Genomic DNA, 24228 nt, shown 5'->3' with positions numbered 1-24228 from the left:
AACTCGTGTCTGGAACATCTGCAGAGGGATAAATATAACAAAGAATCATGAGTGGGTCATAGCAATACAGTAGAACCTCATTATTACAACATCACTTGTAACTTTAAAAAAAAAAAAATCAGACCTTCGTTAAAAAAACTGGTAATAATAACAAAGGATGCTTATTTTTATCAACAAGTATTGCATTTCTAAGCAAGCGATTGAAAATAAATTGGTTGTGTTGTTCTGCATATATATATATAAACACAGATTCGCTGCATGACTCGAAACTTTCACCAGCCAGAAAAATTAAGACTAATACATTGTACACCCAGTGGCCAAAAAATTAGGTCCATCATGGCCTCATTGAAGGGGTCGCTGACACTTTTTCTCAAAGCTGCATTAAGAGTAAGCAAATACAGTCCTATCATTAAACTGGTATCCAAACGGCATCAGCGCCCTCTCTGTTTAGATGGGTGCCTGCTGGCCTGTGATTGGCTGCTAGAATCGGGTGGGAAAGTCATTTCCCCATCACAGCGCCATTTTGTTTACTTACTTACGTGAAGACTCTGGGTTAGGTTGGTTACTTAGAGGAGAAATAAAAGTTGGTTACTTATATTTCTTCTCAATGGTTGGTTAGCTATTGCTGACGGTTATTTTGGCAAATTGTTCATCTTTAAAATTATAAAAACAGGCCTTCCGAGGGCCAACTAAAATTATATTTATTGAATAAGTCCACATGCATTTGATGGGTGTAAAATGACACAAAGACGGGTGTTCACAAGTATAGATTTAGCTGTTGAAGTGTCGATAACATTGTTATTGTTACTGAGTGATTTATATTTTTATGCATAAGTAAGTCTCCTATAAAGAAGTAAAAAATGTACGGTTTAGTGGGAATTAAGATTTTTAGGTTCCGTAGCAATAGACTTTGAAAAATAAGTCAAGGTTGAAATCGGAATAACGCGATCAGGGGGAAGAGAAGCGTGGGAGCCACGCCATCAATCGGTAAGTTTGATACATCAAACTTCAGATGGCGCTGCTATCAATTCCGCAGCCTTTCTTTAACATTGAGTGGATACGCTTAACTTTCAAGCGGCTTTGCTTTTTCTTTTAGCATGGGGCCAAATGGTGAAAAGAAGTGTAAATCATTCTTCCCCCCTAAAAAAATGTTTTAATTAATTATGAAATTAAGTCTCGACATTTTAAAGTCTAATGATAGAGCAAGATATTTTTGGCGTGTGGGTGGCCAACGGCAGTGCCGTCTCAACACATGGGCCCACCCGGGGCCTCACGAAAATGATATCGGGTTAAAATTTTCTAGAATTTACGACAGAGGGCCTCAGAAAAACCACTTGGCCAGGGTGCCCATAATGCTCTTAAGACGGTCTTGGCCAACGGGGCCCAGACCCAACTTCTCCAGAACAGTAAAAAAATACCTTAACAATCTACTGACCTATACTTGAATGTGAAGTTGGCCACGAATCAACACGTCTAACCAATTAATGAATCGTGCAAGGTGGAATCCTAATTGAATCCCTTGATGACAAGTTATGACCATTTAACGATCAACATCGACGAGAGCACGATCTCAACAGCAATGATCGTCGGGTAAACATTGTCGTCTGTGACTGAACTTGACTCTCGAGATAAACAAAGAATAAAGTTCGTAGTGGTTGTTATAGTTTGTTTTTTTTTTAAACTGATCTAACGTGTTATCTTTTAACGGCCGTATTCACCAACACAGTTCCAGCTGCAATCGCAGGTTAAACGATCAGCGATCGACACGGATTGATTAAAATCCTTCATTTAACCAATCCGTTTTGATCTTCAATCCTTTCACTTGTGATTGCAGTTGAAACTGTGTTGGTGAATACGGCCGTTAATCATTTAACGACATTTCTTTTGTCAAACTTTCCAATTTCATCCTCATTAAACATTCTGTAAAACTGTTCTCAGCAACTCAAAATCTAACCGAATTTCTTCAAAAAAGCTTTTTTTGGAAGAACAACTACTACGAACTACCATCCTTTGTTTATCTACTGAGCTGAGTTCAGTCACAGTCGACGAAATATAGCCGATGAGCTTGGCCGATCGTGCTTTTGCTGATCTCGATCCCTAAAGCCCCCAGTAGGTATAGAGGACACTAATTATTCAAGTCAAGGCTGATCTCGATCGTTAAATGACTATTAAAGATCGTCATAATTAGTCATATAGGGATACAATAGGATCCTATATTGGCGTGTATCCACATAAACCTTGGACGGATTCATTCGTGGTCAAGTTCGTCTTCAAGTGCAGGTCAGTAGATGTAGGCCCGTTTTAACGTGTTCGGACGAATAAAAAGGGAACAGGTGCTGTATAATCCAGAGATTGGCAATTTTTGGCAACTTTCTTTCTCGGCGCCAAATATGTCCGACGACCCGACAAAAAGCCGCCAAGGCCGTTAGACATTGCGGACGCCGAAAAAAAAAATCGCCAGCATAGGAAACAATAATAAAAACCCATTCAAATATGAAAAATATCATGAAACATAAAAGAAATATAATAGTATATTTAAATAAACAACGTTCCTGCATGTTGTATAAATAATTATATTCTATGTATAAAAAAAATTAAAACCCGGACCTTTTCCGGGTTTTTCTAATTAAATAAAATAACGAATATTAATAAGAAAAATAAATAAAACGGATACAACCTTACCGGTCGACGAAAATGTAATCCGGTTCGTGTAATCGTAATGCTCGGAACGAAAAAAACTAAATGGCTGTTCAAACGTTTGAAAGAAAACACTAAAAACAACTAGCAAAAGGTAATCAGGAATAATCCAATGCAACGACGCTACTGCACAAAGGGTAAAAATACCGTTATCCGTTTGAATCGCCCGCGCTTTAAGCGTCATCTCTAATGGATGGGTAATGGAAGCTACGGAGGAACAATCTAGAACAACGACAACCCGGCAAAACAAGTGCGAGTGTCGGTCGGCAGAACTGCAAGTGACGGCGTTGGCGACTTATAGCGCCCTTGGTGATTCTGGATTATACAGCGCCTGTTCCGCTCGATGTCTTAAATCTGGGTTTTCTTAGGCTATGAACATAGTGGAAGCGGTGAGCAAAGCGACGAAGGAGGAGGAAGCGAAATGAGAATATAGCTGCGAGCAAGGAACATAGCTCACATAGTGGGGGCGTTTGATATAGCAGAGAGTATCAAATAGAAACTCGCAATCAGCTTGGTTTTTTAAATTAAAGAATACTTAAAAATTTCATAATTATAAAGATTATTGCTCAGACAACAGTTTAGAAATAATAGTGTTGTGCGAATATCACTATTTTTAAATATAACTATGGAAATATTCCTTATATTTTGGTCGTTTTCAACCCTACACATCTTTTATTGCGGCACTTGAGTGCGATTACTTACATTGATCGAAATATCAATATTTTCTACTTAATTTATGAGTAAAAAATTGAGAAAAATATCGTTTATCAAAGCCCCCCCCCCCCCCCAATAATGTTTAAATTTGTATTATTAGCATAGGCGGGAGGGTAGAAGTGGAAAATTCCCCCCCCCCCTTCCGAATATCTTTATTTGTATAAATATATTTGTTGGTTTCATTTTTTTTTATGCAAGAAACGTAATTATTGACACCCAAAAATCCAGCATAAAAAACATTCGGTACGCTTCCAGTATGGAAATATTGATGGTACCCAGAAAATAAACAAATAAAACTTCCCAATTTTTCCACAGAAATATACATGATTTTTAATTCAGACTACTCAAATACATTTACCCACACACGGTGCACGAAAATTAGCTTAAAACTCAAAATATGAATATTACAAACTCAAAATATAAATAATTTTCAGTTTGGTTAAGCACGTGCCCACGAAAAAGTTTTGACGGGAAATATATAAAAATTATATTCTGTACTTTTCATTTTTTCATCCTCACCATTTTGAAGTATGTCGAGAACTTACATCAACTATTCCGGTGGCATTTATTACCTCACTACCACTTTTCAACAGCGAAAACAAGTCCATCGACAGACATCTTGAAGCTACACACAAGCGAGCAGAGCGGCGAAAACAAAATATCTTGAATGTGCTGCTATTATCGCTTGTGGCGGAATTCCCGCTCTGCTGCGGTGTGTGCCACTATATGCAGGTGCATCGGAATCAGTGTGTTTGATTTCGCTGCTCTGATCTCTTCTCCGCTCGCTGCTTTGCTCTCTGTTTTTCAGCCTTAGGAGCAGGTTTTCTGTGCAACGTGAATCGCCCAGTGCGACACGCCTTCCACTCACCAATAAGAAAAGCAGCATAACTGTTTTTCAACAGAGTGCAATTTCGCTCATGACAGCTCTTTACGTCGGGCGTGGTTGTCCAACTGCTTCTGGAGGAGTCAAATGCGTCTTGCGCCGCGCGTTCTGCCTATGTTCTCTTCACTCTTGTGTGTTTTCTTTCCCTTTCCTTCAAACCGGAGACAACGGAGTAGCTGATACAAGGCCATATGCTAGACCCTATAATATAGCCGCCCTGATTTGATGCGGCACATTAGGAAAACACAAATGCCTAGCGTGATTAAGGAGCACGTTTCTGCCGCCACAAAATGGTCAAATTCGGTTGATGTGCCGCAAAAAACCTAATTCTAGGAAAACCCCAGCTTAACCGAACGATTCCCCATACATTTTCAATGGACAACAAAAAACATATTTCCCCGGACAATTGGGTACTGTCACAATTAACAAATTTTGTGGTGATTACAGACGAGATGGGATTGGGATGAATGTACACATATTAGGATGGAGGTATGATTTAAAAGCAATTGAGCCCCCCACCCCCATGCCATCTCATCTGTTATCTTACACATGCCATATTATATACACAGGATACAAAAAAGAAACGAAATGAGAATCTTATTGTAAAGTATAACATATCGATCGGGGAGTGAGTCATATTGCTTAACACCTTATTGGTGAGCAAATGGGTTTGATAACTTGCGGACTAGAAGCCAGCATCAGTTTTAATGGGTTGAGTTCACTCGCACATATGAAAACATACAAAATAGAAGTATTATGTGTGGGGGAATATATACTGTTAAGATCTGTAGGTGCTAGATGGCGCGATTTGTTTGATGGCTCTCAGAAATATCGAAATCGGTTGATGCCGTTTTTGGTTTATCAGAGAGGGATGCTATTGGTGAGAACATTCTAGAAAGTCCTGCCCCTCCAGACATTGGTTCAACCCCCTCCGTTTGGTAGCGCCGATAACTTAGAAACTGTAAAATAGAATTTGGTGGAATGTTCTTTTTCTCGAAGTTTCTCTGGGGTTATAAATACCGTGGTGCTCACAAGATGGCAGGCTGGAAGAGACTCAAATAGAGAGAGACTGGATGAAAAGTCAGTCGCGTGATTTAACTTTGTGAGAAAGTTGTTAGCTCTCTGATTACGTTGTAAATACGTGTAAATTGCTGTTCTGTAAATAAATGTGTGTTTGTCAGTCGAACCGCTTCTTGTTTTGCAACCTCGACGTCTTGTGGAAAATTATCCGGAACAATTTGGTGTCAGAAGTGGGATAATTCAAGATTTGCATGAAAACGAGAAGAATGGACATGAAAGAAATTCGAGAACAGCTGAACCAACTGATTTCTGTGATGGGCCAGATGAAATCAGGCATCAACGATGTCACCACCTCCATTGTTGCCGTGAATGAAAAGATCGAGGCCATGAAAGAAGATGTCATCACCTCCATTTCTGCCGTCAGAGATTCCATTGCCGCCGTCAGAGATCTGAAAAATCTGAAGTGTGCCAAAAACGATCGTGGGACCGAGAGAAATGAGAAAAACAAGTCGTTGGGAACCTGGAAAAGCCACAGAAAAGGTTCCCTGCCAAGCGCATACTCAGTCGCAGCTACCGGTACAGAAGATGCGCCATGCCGAGTGTACCATGTCTCACAGATGCACGGAGGAGACCACGGGGTCCACGTGAGTTGCGAGATTGATGGACTGCTGTGTAGGATGGTCATCAACACCGGAGCATCGTCAGGGCAGACCTGGCTTGGAAATTCCAGCAACGACTTCGCTACGTGCCCCCATCGTTGACGCTGCAGACAGTCACCGGGGAGAAAATGACTGTGCGCGGAAAATTGAAAGTCTCAGTGAAGTTTGTCACGGTCACCTACCAACACACCATCTTCGTGGCAGACATAAACGATCTGTGCATCATCCGAGCAGACTTCTTGAAGAAACACAGATTTTCCTTGGACATGAGGAATGACCAGTCGCACACGCCTAAGGAACGTATCGCCCTACTCTGATGTGGTCGTAACAAAGTACCTCCAAGGAAAGTAATGGACATTCCAGAGGTGGAGAAAGAGTGCATTGCCGATGCAGAGAAGACCAATGGCAGGACCAGAACTGTTCTCTCAGAGTCAGATGGCGATCCAGCCTGGTAAAGGAAAAGCACATGAAAAGCGCTGATGCCCTGACGAGAGAACTGGGTTCACAGAACGGCCTCATTGCCCCAAGGCAGAAGAGAAGTGCGAACCGGTTAAACCTCTAGTGAGACAGATAACATCTCAAGTCTCAAGTGACGATCCTTGGAGTGACGAGAACACCAGGAAGGCCCAGCTAGAAGATCCCGACATACGACCGATCATGGAGTTGAAGGAATCCACCAGGAGTAAACCAACATGGCAAGACGTCACCTCTTTCAGTCCTACGCCTGCGCCGTCCGCAAAGGAATCGTCCCGAACATCCTGCGACCGCTATAGAGGACCGCCCACGAGAGCACCGGATATTCGTCATCGCTGATGAGAGAGGACCATCGCCAGCCAGGTGATTTGATGTTCCGGCGACCGATAGATGCTGCTCTTCTACCGGAAGAACACATCCAGGAGCACCTCGAGGACATGCATCAAATCGCCAGGCACCGGATCAACATCGGCCTCGAAAAGACTAAGAGCCGCTACGATGTGAGGTCTCATGACTTCAAGGAAGGGGCCCTCGTCTGGCTCTGGAACCCTGAAGCGCCGGAAAGGACTGTGCCTGAAACTTTAGACGTCATGGGAAGGACCCTACAGAGTCGTGAAGAGGCTGAACGATGTCATACCTCGGATCCAGAAAACACCATCCTCAAAGTGCAAGGTGGTCCACTTCAACAGACTGGCCTCTTACCGCAGTGACAACCCGCCGAACTGAATTATTGGGACGAACAATTCTAAGAGAGGGGCAATGTTACAATCTGTAGGCGCTAGATGATGCGATTTGTTCGATGGCTGTCAGAAATATCGAAATCGGTTGATGCCGTTTTTGGTTTATCGGAGAGGGATGCTATTGGTGAGAACATTCTAGAAAGTCCTGCCCCTCCAGACATTGGTTCAACCCCCTCCGTTTGGTAGCGCCGATAACTTAGAAACTGTAAAATAGAATTTGGTGGAATGTTCTTTTTCTCGAAGTTTCTCTGGGGTTATAAATACCGTGGTGCTCACAAGATGGCAGGCTGGAAGAGACTCGAATAGAGAGAGACTGGATGAAAAGTCAGTCGCGTGATTTAACTTTGTGAGAAAGTTGTTAGCTCTCTGATTACGTTGTAAATACGTGTAAATTGCTGTTCTGTAAATAAATGTGTGTTTGTCAGTCGAACCGCTTCTTGTTTTGCAATCTCAAAGTCTTGTGGAAAATTATCTAGAACAATAGAATTAGGGATCACCCGTTCCATCTCGCTTAGCACCTTATTCAGTGAGCAACATGAATACGACAATATGAGTAGGCAGGTTTGTTGTGGGCATGAAGGGCATGAAGAACTTGAATAGCGGAAAGAGAAATACACATATACATAATATATAACTGCCAGACCGAGTCGTCTCGTTCTAAACCTATTTTGGTGAGCAATATGAGATTCGTGTAAACAGGGGATTGTCTGAAGAGAGCTTTAGCTACGGATCATCTTCGGTCTTGTTGTTTTGGTTGACTCACTCTGGCTGGTTATGATTATATTAAAAAAATAGATGTATATAAAATAAAAACTACATGTAATGGTAATTATGAAATCATTCGTGTCCTCCCGCCTAGCACCCCGCTACAATAGCGAAATGGAGAACACTTGTGGTTATCACATTTACATCATTGTAACGGGAATGTCATAAAAATTCTTGTTCGGATCCCGTTAGTACATGCTATATCTTGTACATGTAATGGTTATGTATTAGTAGTGGCAGTCATATGTGGATATGATTTTTGTTGTCGTTTTTATCCATTTCTGTTTTTTTTTCTCCCACTTATTTTTGTAATATTTAAAACATTATTTTATAAATCTGGTGGACAGATTTCTTGTTTTTCGTTGGCGTGTATATATCTGACAAGGCTTGTAATCCTTGCTGCCGTGCTTCTGTTTTTGATTATTTGAGTGAACCATTGTTTTCTGTTGTTTTCGGAATATTTGTACATGTAGATGTTTTGTAAATTTGCACTCTGTTGCTTAGTGAACAGGAGTACCCACCATACCGCCGGCACATTTGTCTGTTCGGCAGCGTTTCTGTTCGTGTTTATATATAGGGAATGGGCCGTGTCCTGTTATGAAGATAGTCATCTCCCTATTCCAGTTTAGTGTGTTGTATGTGACTCGAGGGACAATTTCATGCACTTTCCTAGCTATTGTTCCTTGGTCCCAAATTTGCTGCCATTTCTAAAGGGTTGTTTGTTTAAGCTGTCGCTTCAAGAGCGTTAGTGGGAAAGGGTTATCAAGTTTATTGTCACAGTTGATTGCAGCTTTGGCTAGAGAGTCTGCTCTCTCATTTCCAAGATTACCTACATGGGCCTTGGTCCAACCTAGGAAAATTTTTGGGCTATTTAATAGATGCCTCCTCAATACATGTACTATTGTGTTTCTATTTGTTGGATGTAGAAGTGCTTGAAGGGAGGAGCGGCTATCAGAGAGAGAGAGAGTTATTATTAAAACTCGTTCTTCTGCTCCCTTTGCGTATTGTACAGCTGCTTCTATCGCTAACAATTCTGCTTGAAAGTTACTATTGTTTTTATCTAGCACTGCTTGCCACATTTGTTTTTCTGTATTGTTTGTGTATACACAATAGGCTGCCCCGACGCCTTCGCCTTCATCGGTTTTGGAGCCATCTGTGTATATGTGGGTGTTTGCTAGTTTTGTATCGTGGCCGTCAATCGAAATTTGATTGGGGATAGTTGAGCAGGAGGGGTGGTGGTGCCAGCCATGCTCCAGCGTGCTTCAAAGTTATTGGGGTCAAAGTCTAGAAGTTCTGGTTGAATGTTTTTTCTAAACCTAACTGCATTTGTGTAGACTGCTTCCACATTTGGAGCTTTGGGTGTAGTGGGCAGTTGTCAGTGATCACCTGGAGTCCGAGCGTGGCTGTTGTGTCATAGGCTCCGGTTATTGTTAAAAAATTTCCTGTGTGCGCTATCTAGGGCCTGTTGTGTTTTTTTGGTTGGATGCTTATACCAAGCTGAGGTGCCATGGGCTAAGAATCTCTCGACTACCGTCTTGTAGATGGTGTTCCTAATGCTTTGTGAGATGCTCCAGGATTTTCCTGCTATTTTAGTTAGTTTAAAATGGAAGCAAATCGCTTTTAGTTTGCGTTCATTGATGTGGGATTCCCAGCCGAGGTCTTTTTAGATGGTTACGCCTAAATATTTGAGATTGTTTACATATTTAATATTTTTACCATTAATTTTGATGCTAGGGGGATAGGTATTTATTTTTTGTGAAACAGAAATTGTGCTTTTTCTGTTGAGATTTTGAGGTTATGTTCATTAAGCCAATTCGAAAAATTGTTAAGAATTTTAGTTGCCTTTGTCGCTAGCTGTGGTACATTAACTGACCCTATCACAAAGGCAAAGTCATCAGCAAAGGACTGGATATGGGCATCTTCTGGGAGGGGTATGTTTAGGGCTTGATTCCACAAGATTCCACAAAGCCAGCCTGCTACACGAACCCTGTGGACAGCCAATATCCTGTTTTCTAACCGCCAGGCCTTCAGTGTTGTAATTAAGACAGTCTATTTGCTAGGAGGTCTGAAAACATTGATTTAATGTTGTTAGGGAGACGAGCTTTGGACAGTTCTTGGTTTATTGAGGAATAGGTCAGGTTGTTAAAAGCTCCTTTAATATTGATGCTTATAAGAGCAAAACATCTAGTTCTTTGTTCTTGAATTTGTTAATTTTAGTGAGTATTAGGTTGAGGGCATCGTCTATAGAATTACCTGACCTAAAGCCGAATTGAAGGTTAGAGTTATAGTTTTGAGATTCCAAGTGAAAGTTGAGTCTTTGAGTTAAAAGTTTTTCCAGACGTTTACCTCCTACAGGCAAGAGGGAAGATACGAGTCGATTACATCTGATTTTTTTATCTGGGTTTTGAAAGTATTATACGCCCTATCTTAAAGATGTTGGGAAATGTTTTTAGTTCGAGGCATTTGTTGAACAGCGTGAGAAAAAGAGTTGGGTATTGTTTGTGTACATGTTTGATTATCAGGCCGTCAATACTATCAGGACCGAAGGCTTTGTTTGTGGGGATCAGTTTTACAATCCTATCCACTTCGGCCGGACTGAATGGAGGGTCATTGTAGTTCGACAATGTTGTAGTGTCCGTGCTCTGTGCGGAGGACGTGTTTAGTGGTGTGGGAAAGAGTTTTTCCAGAATTATATTAGCAAAATCTCTTTGGGTTCGCTGTGCATCTTCTCCAAGAAGTTTGAAAAGCTGGGAAGGGATGGTACTTTTGGATTTAACTGTTTTATATTGTTTACCATAAGGATTAGAAGCTTTATTACAGAAGTCTCTGAAGGTTTCTCTTTTTGATTTGCGAATTAGTTTATAAAATTTTGCTCTTTCACGTTTAAATATTATAAAAAGTCTGGGTTTTTCATCTGGGGTGGCTTTTTGCATTCTAAGCTGTAGAGCTTTGAGTTTATTTTGCACGGAATTTACTTGGGGTGTCCACCAGGAGGTTTTGATATTAAGTTTGGATGTTTCTTTTTGAGAGATTTATGACAAGAAAATTAAGAATTAGAAAATTAAGTTTTCTAACACTTCCGTTTTGGTGTTGAGATCCTCAGAGGTATGGCAATTATTAATTAAAGTTATTAATTTGGGGATGTCCCTGAGATGCTTGTTAAGTTTAGAGAGACCAAATTTACTTTTGAATCTTGTGAGTGAGATAGTGTTGGCAGAGATGCTAAGTTCTATCAGAATGTTTTTATGAAGGCTGGCTGAGAAGTCTGTTGTTATATTTCTATTTAGACATTGCACTATTTCTGTATTTGTTGAGAGAGTTAGGTCGGGCCAGCCTTTTTTGTCGCCATGAACATATTACGGTGGGTCTGAGTTTGAGTGATGGAGAAAAAGATCATGTCCGCCAATAAATTGCTTTATCTCTTTCCTCTTCCATTAAGCTTCGGATAGTTCCATAGCAGATTTTGCCGTTTAGATCAGACCCAATCAGTGCTTGTTCCGGTTTGATTGCATCGAGGATAATTACAATTTCAGCGAGTGTTTCTTTCAGGTCGCCATAGGGAGGGGCGTAGGCTGAAATCAGAATAAGAGACTTGTTGTCAAAAGAAAGTTTAATGGCGACGGTGTGATTAAGGGTCTCTATTAAAATTGGTTTTGTTTTATGTTTTGGTTAGGACAGGTTATTGCAGCTTTATTTTCTTTTGCGAGCCAGACCGACCACGATTTTGGGATATTGGGTATTCTTTTATTGTAGATGTAGGGCTCCCGGATGAGGAATATGTCAATTTGGTATTTATTTGAGATTATTGGAAATTTATCCATGGCCGCTTTCATGTGGTCGCAATTAAGTTGGCTTAGTTTAATGCTAGATTTATTAATTAATTGCGTAGGAAAGAGGAGGGGGACATGACATCTGGCATTCTATTTGAACTCATTTTGAAATTTCGGATTTAGTTTTGTATTAGTTAATTGTACTGAGGGAATTTGTTTATTTAAAATATTAAGAGAATCATTTGTAGTTTATTTTCTTCCTCAGCCATTCAGTTAAAGCCCTGTAGCAATGACATGCCAGGGAAGATGCTCTGCCTTCCTGTCTGGTATTTTGTGTAGTGTTCGTCATTGCTCATTAAAGAGTAGATGCACCTGACACGATCTTCTGTGCATGTGTATGTATTGTGCTCCCCAAAGCAGAATATGCCGAAATCTGCGACGTACGGCGCAGAACAATCAGTGCTACTGCAGAACAATCTGGAAGATTTTTAAGAAAAATGTAGAAAATGATATATTATGGGAATTGCAGAACATTTGCAGTCAACCAAGGGCTCGTTGCAGAACAATAAAAAACATTCTGCTTTAGGGATTGTGCCTACCGAAGCAGGTGGCACAATACAGTGTTTCTGACTGGCACTGGCCTGCGGTGTGTTTGTGGGATTGGCACCTTGTGCAGCATCGTACTTGAAGGTAATCGCGCACTCAGTAACTTTCCCAGTGTATGAAAATGATTTTGCCAGCAGAATGCATTCTAGTACCCTACCAGGGACTGCCACTACAATGTGTGTTGTGGCTGGTTTGGTCAAGATTCTTGAATCTAGTGGCTACTACTTCTTTCGCATTCCACATTTTTCTTTTGCATTTTTCTGAAAATGTGACCATAGCTAAAACCCTGGTTCAGGACGAACCAAGCCTCGGAAAAGCAGAAGAATGACTTTCAGAGAATGCGAAGAGATCTTTTTAAAAATAAAACCAAGCATTTTAATAGCTTTTTTAACCACCGCTGAACAGTGTTCAGAAAACCTAAGCCGCTCATCAATGAGAATTCCCAAATCGGTCACCCTACTTGCATTTGGGATAGTGACACCATTCAACTTGTAAAAGAAATGTGCGTTTATCGAACCAAAATCAGTGACCATGCACTTGTCAACGCTAAATTTCGTGCTCCATTCATTTGTTTATGTTCCAATCCTGTTCAAGTGGGTCTGGAGCAACTCCATACCGCTTAGATTCCCAACTATCCCTATTAGCTTTACGTCATCTGCAAGTTTGCTAACAATCCCATCAATACCCTAATCGAGTTTATCGATAAAAAGTGAAAAAAGTATGGGGCCAAGAACACTTCCTTGAGGAACTCCACTTGTGACGTTTGTTCAACCAGAGAATTCCTTGTTTACAATAACTCGTTGCCCTCAAAGCAGAATGTGCCAAAATCTGTGACGTACATCACAGAACAATTAGCGCTACTGCAGAACAATTCGGAAGAATTTTAAGAAAAAGTGCAAAAAACACATGTATGGGGATTTTTACCACAGAACAATTTCCAGTCAGCTGAGGACTCGTCGCAGAACAGTGATAAACCTTCTGCTTTGGGGCTCATTGCGACCTATCTTTTAACCATGATTCTATCTAATTCAGCAAGTTGCCCCCATTCCAATCTCATGTAAACACTTCAAAAGTTTACCAGGTTGGATCCGATAGAATCGCCTTCTGGAAATAGAGGTAAACAACATCAACATTTTTGCCCTTACCCAAAGCTTTCGTCATGTGATCATAGAAGCAAAGGAGGTTAGTCACGCATGACGTCGTTTTCCTGAACCCATGCTGATTATCTAACAATACCTTATTCTCGCCTATCCACTTCGCCAACTGCCTTTTGATAATTTCTAAGATTTTTGAGAGAGAGCTTGTCAAACTCACTGAACAATAATTGGCCACAGCCTCTCTCCTACCCCTTTTAAATATCAGAACAACATTAGCAAGCTTCTAATCCCTTGGGACGATACCCTCAGCAACACTACTCCTGTATATTTGTGCGACTTAGCCCAACAATTCATTAGCACATTCCCTGAGGACCCTGGGATAGATATCATCTGGTCCTGGTGCTTTTCTTGCACATAAATTTTTTAGAAGATTTAGTACCTCCCTGTTTTCCACTTGAATATCATTGAGGATTTTATTATCACATGCAACACTTGTAAATTGAATATCATTATCTCTATTGAAAACCAATGCGAAAAAGTAATTGAAAGCACTACACATGCCTACATTGCTCTCTACTGTAAACCCTCCTATTGAAAGTGGGCCGACTCTCCCCTTACATCCATTATTGACGTATTTAAAAAATAATTTTGGGTCAGTGTTATCTGTCAACCTAGATTCAACTTCCTTTTTACTATCTGTTATTATCACTTTCTTCAATGCTCTACTTTTATCAGTAAACAATGATAGGTCACCTCATTCAGTTTTATACTCTCTGAATGCTCTTTTGTCAAAAAAGTCTTATAACTGGTAACACACGGGCGTTTGTAAAAACTAGTCGTGGTAAAGGGATGAAAATCGTAGTCGACTCAAGTGGAGTTAAGTCAAACATATGTGTCGACTTAGAGAGTTTCCCTACATTTAAATTAGTATTGTGCCAACCAAGGGAATAATAGATGTTGAGTTATCTGGATAGTCAGGTTATCTATATTCTACTGTATTTGTGGGTTGTGGTGAGAAAGAGAAGATATGTACTGATAAAGGACTTAGGCAAGCTGCTTGACTGGCAGTAATGATTATCTCTCCCTCTATTACTCCTCCTACCCCTTTGTCTGCTTAACGAATTGTTAACAGATTCCAAGAAAAATAGATTTTAGTTTAAAATTCTGTACTTTCATAGAGCAAGTCAAGATTATCAAAACTTGTTCCATTAACCACTTTACTGATGAAAGGTGTGTTATCTTTGTCCGTTCCTAGGAAATGCATAAAAGCTTTCATACCTGGTAATCAGATTATACAGTTGGGAAAAAGGAAAAAAAATAGATTCATGCCCTAGTAATTCTTTTTCTTCCCCTTCTAGTGAAAAAGAAGAAAAAATAAGGGCTTGGCTTAATTTAGCTAGAATACAAAACAGATATAAGTAGGGAAAAAGAGGAATTGGTTTTTGTTACAAAAAAACATCAATTTCACAGATCTGTCCCAGAGCTACTCTCAGCATCTGGGGGTTGATACTCGAGATACCAATTAATACCACTCAATTATTCAACCCTTGTCCTCAGGTCGGAGTAAAAGATTATTTATTTACAGCTTTAACAAATAATGTATATATGAGGATGGTTTTAAATTACATACTTATAAATCAGTACATATGTTTTATGCTACTACTCCTTGAGCGAGAGAGGAATGGAGAATGCAATAGGTCAAGACTTACCCCAGGCTTTCGTCATCTTCCGCTCCTTCCACTGTTCCCCAAAAACCGGACAACCACCTCCCATCAAGACCCAGTTCGTTCTGTCCTTTCAACCACCTTCTCTCGTCCAATTTCCTCCTGTTTCCCTCTCATTGGTTCCGTCTCCTAAACGTCACCCCCCTCCCCTTTGGGTCCCAGACTAGAATCCCTTACTGGAATCTCGCTGCTGCCCCGATGTCTACATACCAATGATAAATCCATCTGCCACTCCTTCTCAAGGTACCACTGCCCAAAGGGCAGGGTCAATTCTGAGAATCTGCAAAAGGCGTTGGAGGTAACACCTGTGCATATAGGTGCCTCACCTATTTCTATACACGATATCTGAATAAAAGTCCAACCCAGTTCCCAGACTGTCTGGCGTCGTAAATAAAATTATATTCTAAAAGGCTTCATTAAAATTTAACTACAAATTAAGGTAACAAGTTAGCGAGTAGCTTGTTACAGATCTATTTTCTCCCTCAATTTTTGAAAAGTAAACAAAGATTTCCAACCAGTTTTGGGGATTTTTGCTTGATTTTTAAAAAATATATATCATCTAAAACATTTTTTTTATAGATTTGTTATCAAAAATTCATAAGTACATGACTTTATGGTTATCTATTTATAGAATTCAAAACTGATAAGTGAATTTTTTTTTTATTCTGCAAATTTTTGCCTAGCAGTTTTTACCATGGTTCTTTGCACTGCGCCATAAACTCGCCAACGCTGAAGCTTTCACTAAACAGTGAAGGAGAACAAATTACCATATTTTGGTGATACAAAGTGTTAATTTGCTTAAAAAAAATTCAAATATGTCTCATTTGTCTAACACTTTACAAATCTGTTGATAAATTTGCCAATATAGCTGACGAAGCTGATATGTAATTTACACATAAGCTGCATGTAATAACAAGATTGTAATATTGTACTACATATTGAGAGAGAAATGTGCCAATTGTTAAAGAAAAAGGCTGAACTTGGCTTCTATCGGAATTAAATATTTCAGTTCATTTTTAAGGAATGGCAACCTAGTGCTGGCAGAGAAATTTACTTTGATTGGGTGTTTGGCACATAACTAACCATTAAAAAAATGACACGTCACAAAAGTTAAAAACCTTATAACTCCTATAATATTTTTCCAATCATAAAATGGAAAACACTTTTCTATATTAGTTTTTCACGAGGAATCACGTGTGTAATTATTGAGTGGTCGATAGTTACCACCCTGTATAATTGTTTAAATTTGGTGTTTTTTCAATTTTACAAATTTTTACTTGGTTATAGATTTCATCTTTACTTCGATTTTCATTTTTCACGTATGGTTATTGGGGCTGAGCTTTTGGACAGTAAGGTAAATATACCACAGCTTTTACCATACTGCCCGAAACCTTGCCAATCTTGATTAAAATAGATCTAGTACTTTGTGATGATGATACTTTTTCTTTTACAGATGATCAAAGATTCCCATCATAATCTGGAGGATAAAACATCAGTATCTTTACAAGAGGATATGCAGAGAAGTATTTTGGAAAAACATTGAACTTCACAAGAATCGAAGAAACTAACAGATTTTTTATCTCGTTCTCAAACACAGCTTCAAGAGTATGAATCATCTATGAGAGCACGTAACAAAGATAAAGGCAATGCCAGTTTTGTATAAATTTAAAGGCAAGCTGTAGTTTCTGATCGATTCCTTGATAAGGTAAACTTGCATGAGTGTCAGTGCTGCAGGAGAACGTTGTTGAAAGGGAATAATTTAGACTTGTATCCATGAAGATATTAGACTGAAATGCCCCCATGCTGTAGAAAACACACTTGATATGTGTGATTGTGTAATATCTGTGGTAAAAAAGAAAAATTCAAATAAGCAATTTAAATCTATATGAAAAACACACACTCACAAAAGAAGCTACAATGCCTGTGCAATAGTGGCTTGTAGAACCAACACTTCACAACAGGCAAACAAACATTCACAATCAGGTAGAGCTGCTTGAGTGTTAATTTATTACATAGAATTGTTTTTTGGAGAAATTTAAATATACATAAACATTCACACAAAACATACCATACATGAGAGGAGCCATATGAATATGATAATTGGGGTAAAATATTTTGTGACATCAGCAATTCGAACCAACACAAAATAATTCACACTCAGAAGCCAAACAAGTGTGATATGTGTAGTAACATACACGTTTCACTATTGTAGCAATTTGAATGAGAACAGAAGAGTCCACAAGGGTGTGTGGTGAGACATTTTCGAGTTTAGACCATTTAAATCTACGGAAAAGAGTCCACATGGCAGGGAAGCCACATGAGTGTGATATCTGTGGTAAAACATTTTCCCAAAGTAGCAATTTAAAAATTCACAAAAATGCCCACTCTGGGAATAAGTCATACAAGTGTGATGTCTGTAGTAAAATGTTTTCGAGTCAAAACAGTTTAAAATCACACCTCAGGGCCCACACTGCAGGGAAACAACACGAGTGTAAAGTCTGTGGTAAAAAATTTTCTCTTCTTTTCAATTTGAAGTCACACCACAGGGTCCATACTAGAGAGAAGCCACATGAGTGCGAAATCTGTCATAAAAAATTTTCTCACAGTAGCAGTTTAAGCCTTCACAAAAGAGTCCACACTGGGGAAAAGCCACATGAGTGTGATATCTGTGGTAAAACATTTTCTCGAAAGGGCTATATGAAATCACACTACAGGGTTCATAGTGGAGAGAAGCCACACGAGTGTGATATCTGTCATAAAACATTTTCTCGAAGTGGTCATTTAAACATTCACAAAAGAGTGCACACGGGAGAGAAACCACATGGGTGTGATATCTGTGGTAAAATGTTTTCTAAAAGCAGTAATTTAAACCGTCACAAAAGATTCCATACTGGCGAAACGCCACATGAGTGTGAAATTTGTGGTAAAACATTTCATGAACTGATCAAGTTGAAATTACACTACAGGGTGCATACTGGAGAGAAGCCCTATGAGTGTGATATCTGTAGCAAAACATTTTCTCAAAAAAGCCATTTAAACAGTCACGAAAGAGTTCACACAGGAGAGAAGCCACATAAGTGTGAAATATGTCATAAAACATTTTCCCAAAGTTGCAATTTACACAATCACAAAAATGTCCACACTGAGAGTAAGTCACACAAGTGTGATGTTTGTAATAAAATGCTTTCGAGTCATAGCAGGTTAAAATCACACCTCAGGGCCCACACTACAGAGAAATTACATGAGTGTGAAGTCTGTGGTAAAAAATTTTCTCTTGTCAATTTAGAATCACACCACAGGGTCCATACCAGAGTGAAGCCACATGAATGTGATGTCTGTCATGAAACATTTTCTCAAAGTAGCGATTTAAACATTCACAAAAGAGTTCACACGAATACATGTTTTTTTCTCAGAAGTTTTCAGCTAGTTGTTATCAAAAAGCACAAATTGATTCATTCTGAAGGGAGTCCAAATGAAATTGCTAATGTGAAGCAAATGGCTTAGCAACATAAGATTATGTCTTAACCACAATATCTCGGTGGAAGAACCTGCACCTCTTTAAAGTGATAAAGAGAAGTGTTAGAAAGAAAGAATAAGGAAATAAAAGAATCCTATAAGAAATCTTCAAAAATCTATCTTAAAAATAAAAAGTGAAGGCTTTTTTTTTGTACTCTGTGAGAAGTTTCCAAAAGATGTTGCTCCTTGTTGTTACAAGTCGTTTTCTGTGAATTTTCTATCAACTGGCATATGGAAACTAAATTATCAATGAAACTTTCTCAATACATTCTGCTATTTATATCTTTCTTTTTTTTCTTTTTTTCAGTATTCCCTGTGGATGTACAAAACGTCTTTTATTGAATGTATTAATTCTAGATATTTCACATGATAAAAACTTTATTTCCTTGCCATATTCTTTGTTTGTGATTGCATAATGGCCTGTGCATAATTGCATGATGATTGTGTCAAATGGCCCAAAAAAATATCGAAAAATGCTTTTAAACGCGAATCTGTTGTGTGTAATATTTTCAATAAATCTTCACAGACCGATAGCTGTAGTTTTAGTATGTCTTTGGAACCGGTGTGTGTAATCATTATGAAAAAAACAGGTTTTTAGCATTTGGGAATCGAGGTATGACTTCAGAATTAGTAATTACTGTAGAGAGTCTTTTTTTCTTTTATAACAATTGGACCTCGTTAATCCATAGGCGGAGATAGACATGAAAGTCTGGTGGGGGCACGATGATAATGCCAATTCAAATATATACATATAACGGCTCCGTCATTGACGCTGGGAGGGTATTGCTTCCCCCCCCCCCCCCGTATCTCCGCTCATGTATCTATTTGGTGATCTGATCATGGGCAGATCTATGTGGGAAGGGTTGATCGGTCCCAATCCATAAATTCATATAATAATACATGTAAACAGGGCTAAGGAAGACGGCCTTGTTGAAAGGATACTACAGTATATGAACAATCTTCCCTCCATTATACTTTTCTACTCTTGTAAAGCAGCTCCGAAGGGGGAAAAAGGGGAGTTCCAGCTTGGCACAAAGGGTTTTTTGGAGAAAATAATTTGCTCTCTTGAGCGTCTTCAAACGTTCCTGCCAAAAATGGGTACGTTATTTTTGAGCGTCTTCAAAAGCTTTTGCCGAAAAGAGGGTTAAGATACAAAATAAGAGTTATACTAATCATTAGCTAACTTATATAACTAGCTATCTTATATAATAACACTAAAAACAATTAGGCCCAAAGCAAAACAGTGAAAATTACTATTATTTGGGAAAAAAGAATTCTAGACTGTTTGCTAAAACTAATGCCAAAAACACCCGAGAAAATATATCTACGAAGTGGGAAAAAGACCAAAATGGCAGAAAACAAACAAACAGATATCCCCCCCCCTACACGAGCACATGGTCAAAAATTTGATTATCGACAAAAAAAAACGAAAAAGAACCCTTTCAAAAGTACAAAAACAATGAGAATGAAATGAGAGCGAGAAAGAAAATAAACTCGAACCGATCTAGAAATATGCAAATAAAAATTAAAGTAGGTAGTAGTAAATAAAAAAAACTTATCTCACAAATCCAAGATGGTGGGTTTTTTTCCAAAACAAAAAGATCCGGTAGCTGATACCAACGAACGCAAATCAAGAAAACAAAGATAATACCGAAGAGATTAATCCGAAGAAACAAAAATCACCGGAAACGGAAAATCATGAAATGGCGACCTAAAAAAACCCTACGAGCGAATAAATGAACGTAATCCATTCTTATCATGTACTATCCATTCTTAGAATAAGACAACCATAAGTATTCTTTATGGGCATTGTATAATATTTTATCATGTGTATATATTGTTCATAATTTGTGTTAATTGCATTTTTAATTGGGTTGCTGTTTTTTTTTTTTTTTTTAAATATATGACATCTATATTTTTATGGGCATCTTTTCATCAGCCACCTCGTTGGGCATTTTGCCTGTTGTGGCGTTGTATTTGTATTTGTAAGTAGTCCTGTGTCCGACGCCGTGTACCTATATGTACAACCCAGCAGCGCAGCTTTGGGAAGCTGCCAACGAAGGGAGAGATGAAATAGACATCTGGACGCGGATTTATTATTTACTTCATTTATATAAATCAATTCTATATTAAAAGTGTTGAAGATAATAATATCAATATATCGCTTACTGTATTGATTGATATATATATATGACAGTACAATCTTTTTCCAGGTAACTGAAGATACTTTTCAAAATCTGAAGAAGAATACTCTTAATTCTGTACAAGTCGAAATGCAAAGATAGTATTTGCAGCAATATTGAATCGCACGAGAAACTTGGAGAGTTCCAAAGGATCTCTCAAACTTGAATACATCTTTGACATTCTTCTAACTCTATCTAAATGGATGAATCATTATCTATGAGGTCACATAATAAACATAATGTGAATGGAGACAATTTTAATCGTATTCCAATCTCGGAAACATCGATTGATTCGGAACCCATCTCTAATGTTCCCTTTAGTACCAAAAACTTTCCGCATAAGTGCGAGTGCTGCAGGAAAACATTTTCGAAAGAGTCTGAGCTAAATGTCCACAAAATATTTCACATTGGAGAGAAGTCATGTGAGTGCGATGTTTGTGGTAAAAAGTTTTCTCGAATTAATAGTTTAAATAAGCACAAAAGATTTCACACTGGAGAGAAGCTGTATGTATGCGATGTATGTGGTAAAACTGTCTCTGATAGCAGCAGTTTGAACAGTCACAAAAGAGTTCACACCGGAGAGAAGCCATATGAGTGCAATGTTTGTGGTAAAATGTTCTCTCATAGCAGCAGTTTCAACAAACACAAAAGACTTCATACTGGACAGAAACCTTATGAGTGCGATGTTTGTCGTAAAACATTTTCTGAAAGTGGAAGTTTAAAGAATCACAGAAGAGTTCACACTGGAGAGAAGCCATATAAGTGCGATGTTTGTGGTCGAAGGTTTTCTCGAATCGATGGTTTAAATACTCACAAAAGAGTTCACACTGGAGAGAAGCCATATACGTGCGATGTTTGTTTTAAAATGTTCTCTCGAATCGATCATTTAAATGTTCACAAAATAGTTCACTTTGAGAAGAAGCCATATGAGTGTGATGTTTGTCCTAAAACATTTTCTGAAAGCAGAAGTTTAAAAAATCACAGAAGAGTTCACACTGGAGAGAAGCCATATGAGTGCGATGTTTGTGGTAAAATGGTCTCTCATAGCAGCAATTTGAACAAACACAAAAGGGTTCACACTGAACAGAAACCCTATGAGTGCGATGTTTGTCATAAAACATTTTCTGAAAGTGGAAGTTTAAAGAATCACAGAAGAGTTCACACTGGAGAGAAACCATATATGTGCGATGTTTGTGGTGAATGGTTCTCTCGAATCGGTGATTTAAATACTCACAAAAGAGTTCACACTGGAGAGAAGCCATATAAGTGTGATGTTTGTGGTGAAAGGTTCTCTCGAATCGGTGATTTAAATACTCACAAAAGAGTTCACACTGGAGAGAAGCCATATAAGTGTGATGTTTGTTGTGAAAGGTTCTCTCGAATCAGTGATTTAAATACTCACAAAAGAGTTCACACTGGAGAGAAGCCATATAAGTGCGATGTTTGTGGTCAAACGTTCTCTCAAATCGTTGATTTAAATACTCACAAAAAAGTTCACTCTGGAAAGAAGCCATATGAGTGCGATGTTTGTCATAAAATATTTTCTGAAAGCGGAAGTTTGAACAGACACAAAAGACTTCACACTGGAGAGAAACCATATGAGTGCGATGCTTGTTTTAAAAGGTTCTCTCGAATCGATTATTTAAATGTTCACAAAAGAGTTCACACTGGAGAGAAACCATATAAGTGTGATGTTTGTGCTAAAATGTTTTTTGAATTCAAAATTTTAAAAAATCACAAAAGAGTTCATACTGGTAGGAAGCCATATGAGTGCGTTTTTTGTCCGGAAAAGTTTTCTCAAATCTGTCATTTAAATACTCACAAAAGACTCCATGTTGAAGGTAAGCTGTAACTTAGGACTGGACAAATCCCAGGTGCCATGGCGACTAAGAAATTGGTGCCTAAAATTTTCTTTGTGTAGTTAATAAACTACTAGCTGAAAGCAGCACAAATTGTTTAGAATTTATCGCAGCATACCTGCCAACATGAAAGAGGGTCACTATGCTTTGAAATGTCAAAAGAAGCATTATTTTGAATCTTTTAGTTTGAGTAAAACTAAAAATAAGTTTGGGGCCTAAAATTTTTTTCCGGCGTTAATTTTTTTTTGCGATTTGTCCAGCTGTAAATTGTAAATGGGATTTCTGTAATAAAACATTTTCCGCCATTGGAGGTTTAAAGAAGCGCAAAAACGTCAGTCACAGCAATGTACTGTGTTTCATAAATCAAGACCCTCGATAATGCAATTCTTACAAGGAAATGTTATCTATTTTCTGTTTGTCAATACAAGCTTTGCCTTTTTCTGTGTGTTTATTTTGTATATAAATGAACAGTGAACTCTTCATTTGTGTAACTAATCTAGGGTTGGACTGGCTCTGTGGGTTGTCCTTTAAATTCAAAAAAAATTTAACAAAATATTTTTAATGGTACTGTCAGATGGGAAGTAAATTGCCGAAATTTCACATTCAAGCACAGTATAGCAACAGACCTACAGAATGCCTTCATCTGGCTGACGATTTTAACAGGCCAATTTTCAGGGTCGGGCGTATATTAAAAGCATCTTGAAAAATCAAGCTAAGGCTTATTTTCTGGTTATGTCTTATTTTCAGAGAGAAATCATACTTTTTTTTCTGTTTCACTTGAAGGTGTTCGTTACCAATGTTCAATTCAAGAATCCCACAAAGTTATTTTCTTTTCATTATGAGATAATGTTATTTTTGTCTCTTGATATTTCAGTTATGAAAGTCTGATGTAGATACCTGTATAAAACTTATAAAAAAGTAATGCAAACATGTAAATATTTTTTGAATGAAAATTTTAGTTTACATAGATTGGTTTACTTCTTCACAGAGGCTTCAATTTATTTATACAAGGATTTGTGTGTGTGTGAAAAATTAATGTGTATTATAAATAAGCAATAATTTCTGTGGATATGCTTTTCACATATTAAATATCAGGTATATTTGTTAAACTAAGGTCCATGGTTACATTTTCTGTTTGCGGTTTTCTATTCTTTCTTATTTTAATATGTGAATCTAACACCTAAATGCTTACATAAAAAAAGGTAAAAGAATTATAAAAAGTGTGTGATTCCAAAAAATTATTTATTATCCATTTTTTTCGTAAAAAAATCATTTAATAATATTTCTAAATATTCATATTCTAAACACTGCACTATGCAGCAATTTTTAGAATATATAAACTAAGCTCAAACTAAAATATTTTGACCTGAAAGCAACACATTTTCTTCAAAAACAAACAATATTCCCCAAAAAAAACCCAGCCCGAGGAGGGAAAATGGGTATCTATCCGGGGAGCAAATTTGAGACTACCCTGGCTGAAACGGACTCAATGAAAGTGCAAAGTGACTATACAGTTTTCAT

At 38.3% G+C, this 24228-nt stretch overlaps 1 protein-coding gene across 3 annotated transcripts in view; it reads left to right on the top strand.

Annotated features, from left to right (window-relative positions):
- Positions 1-23805, top strand: part of LOC149065049 (uncharacterized) — a 99570-nt gene extending 75765 nt beyond the window's left edge. The window contains exons 1-4 of one of the 3 annotated variants that reach the window (XM_089254335.1): positions 2031-2083; positions 2144-2280; positions 16603-16854; positions 20879-23805. In XM_089254335.1, the coding sequence (XP_089110461.1) occupies positions 21048-22700 (1653 nt within the window). In that variant the 5' untranslated portion in view covers positions 2031-2083; positions 2144-2280; positions 16603-16854; positions 20879-21047 and the 3' untranslated portion in view covers positions 22701-23805. Of the gene's footprint in view, positions 1-2030; positions 2281-16602; positions 16855-20878 lie in introns of those variants that run through there. The other 2 variants (XM_089254336.1, XM_089254337.1) reach the window with 2 other exon arrangements.
- Positions 23806-24228: the final 423 nt, after the last annotated feature.

Source organism: Pholcus phalangioides, unplaced genomic scaffold (assembly GCF_987345545.1).
Source record: "Pholcus phalangioides strain wild (caught in Gottingen) unplaced genomic scaffold, Ppha-v1.0 ptg000041l_1, whole genome shotgun sequence".
NCBI lineage: Eukaryota > Metazoa > Arthropoda > Arachnida > Araneae > Pholcidae > Pholcus > Pholcus phalangioides.
This window is presented reverse-complemented; position numbering and strand designations above follow the sequence as displayed.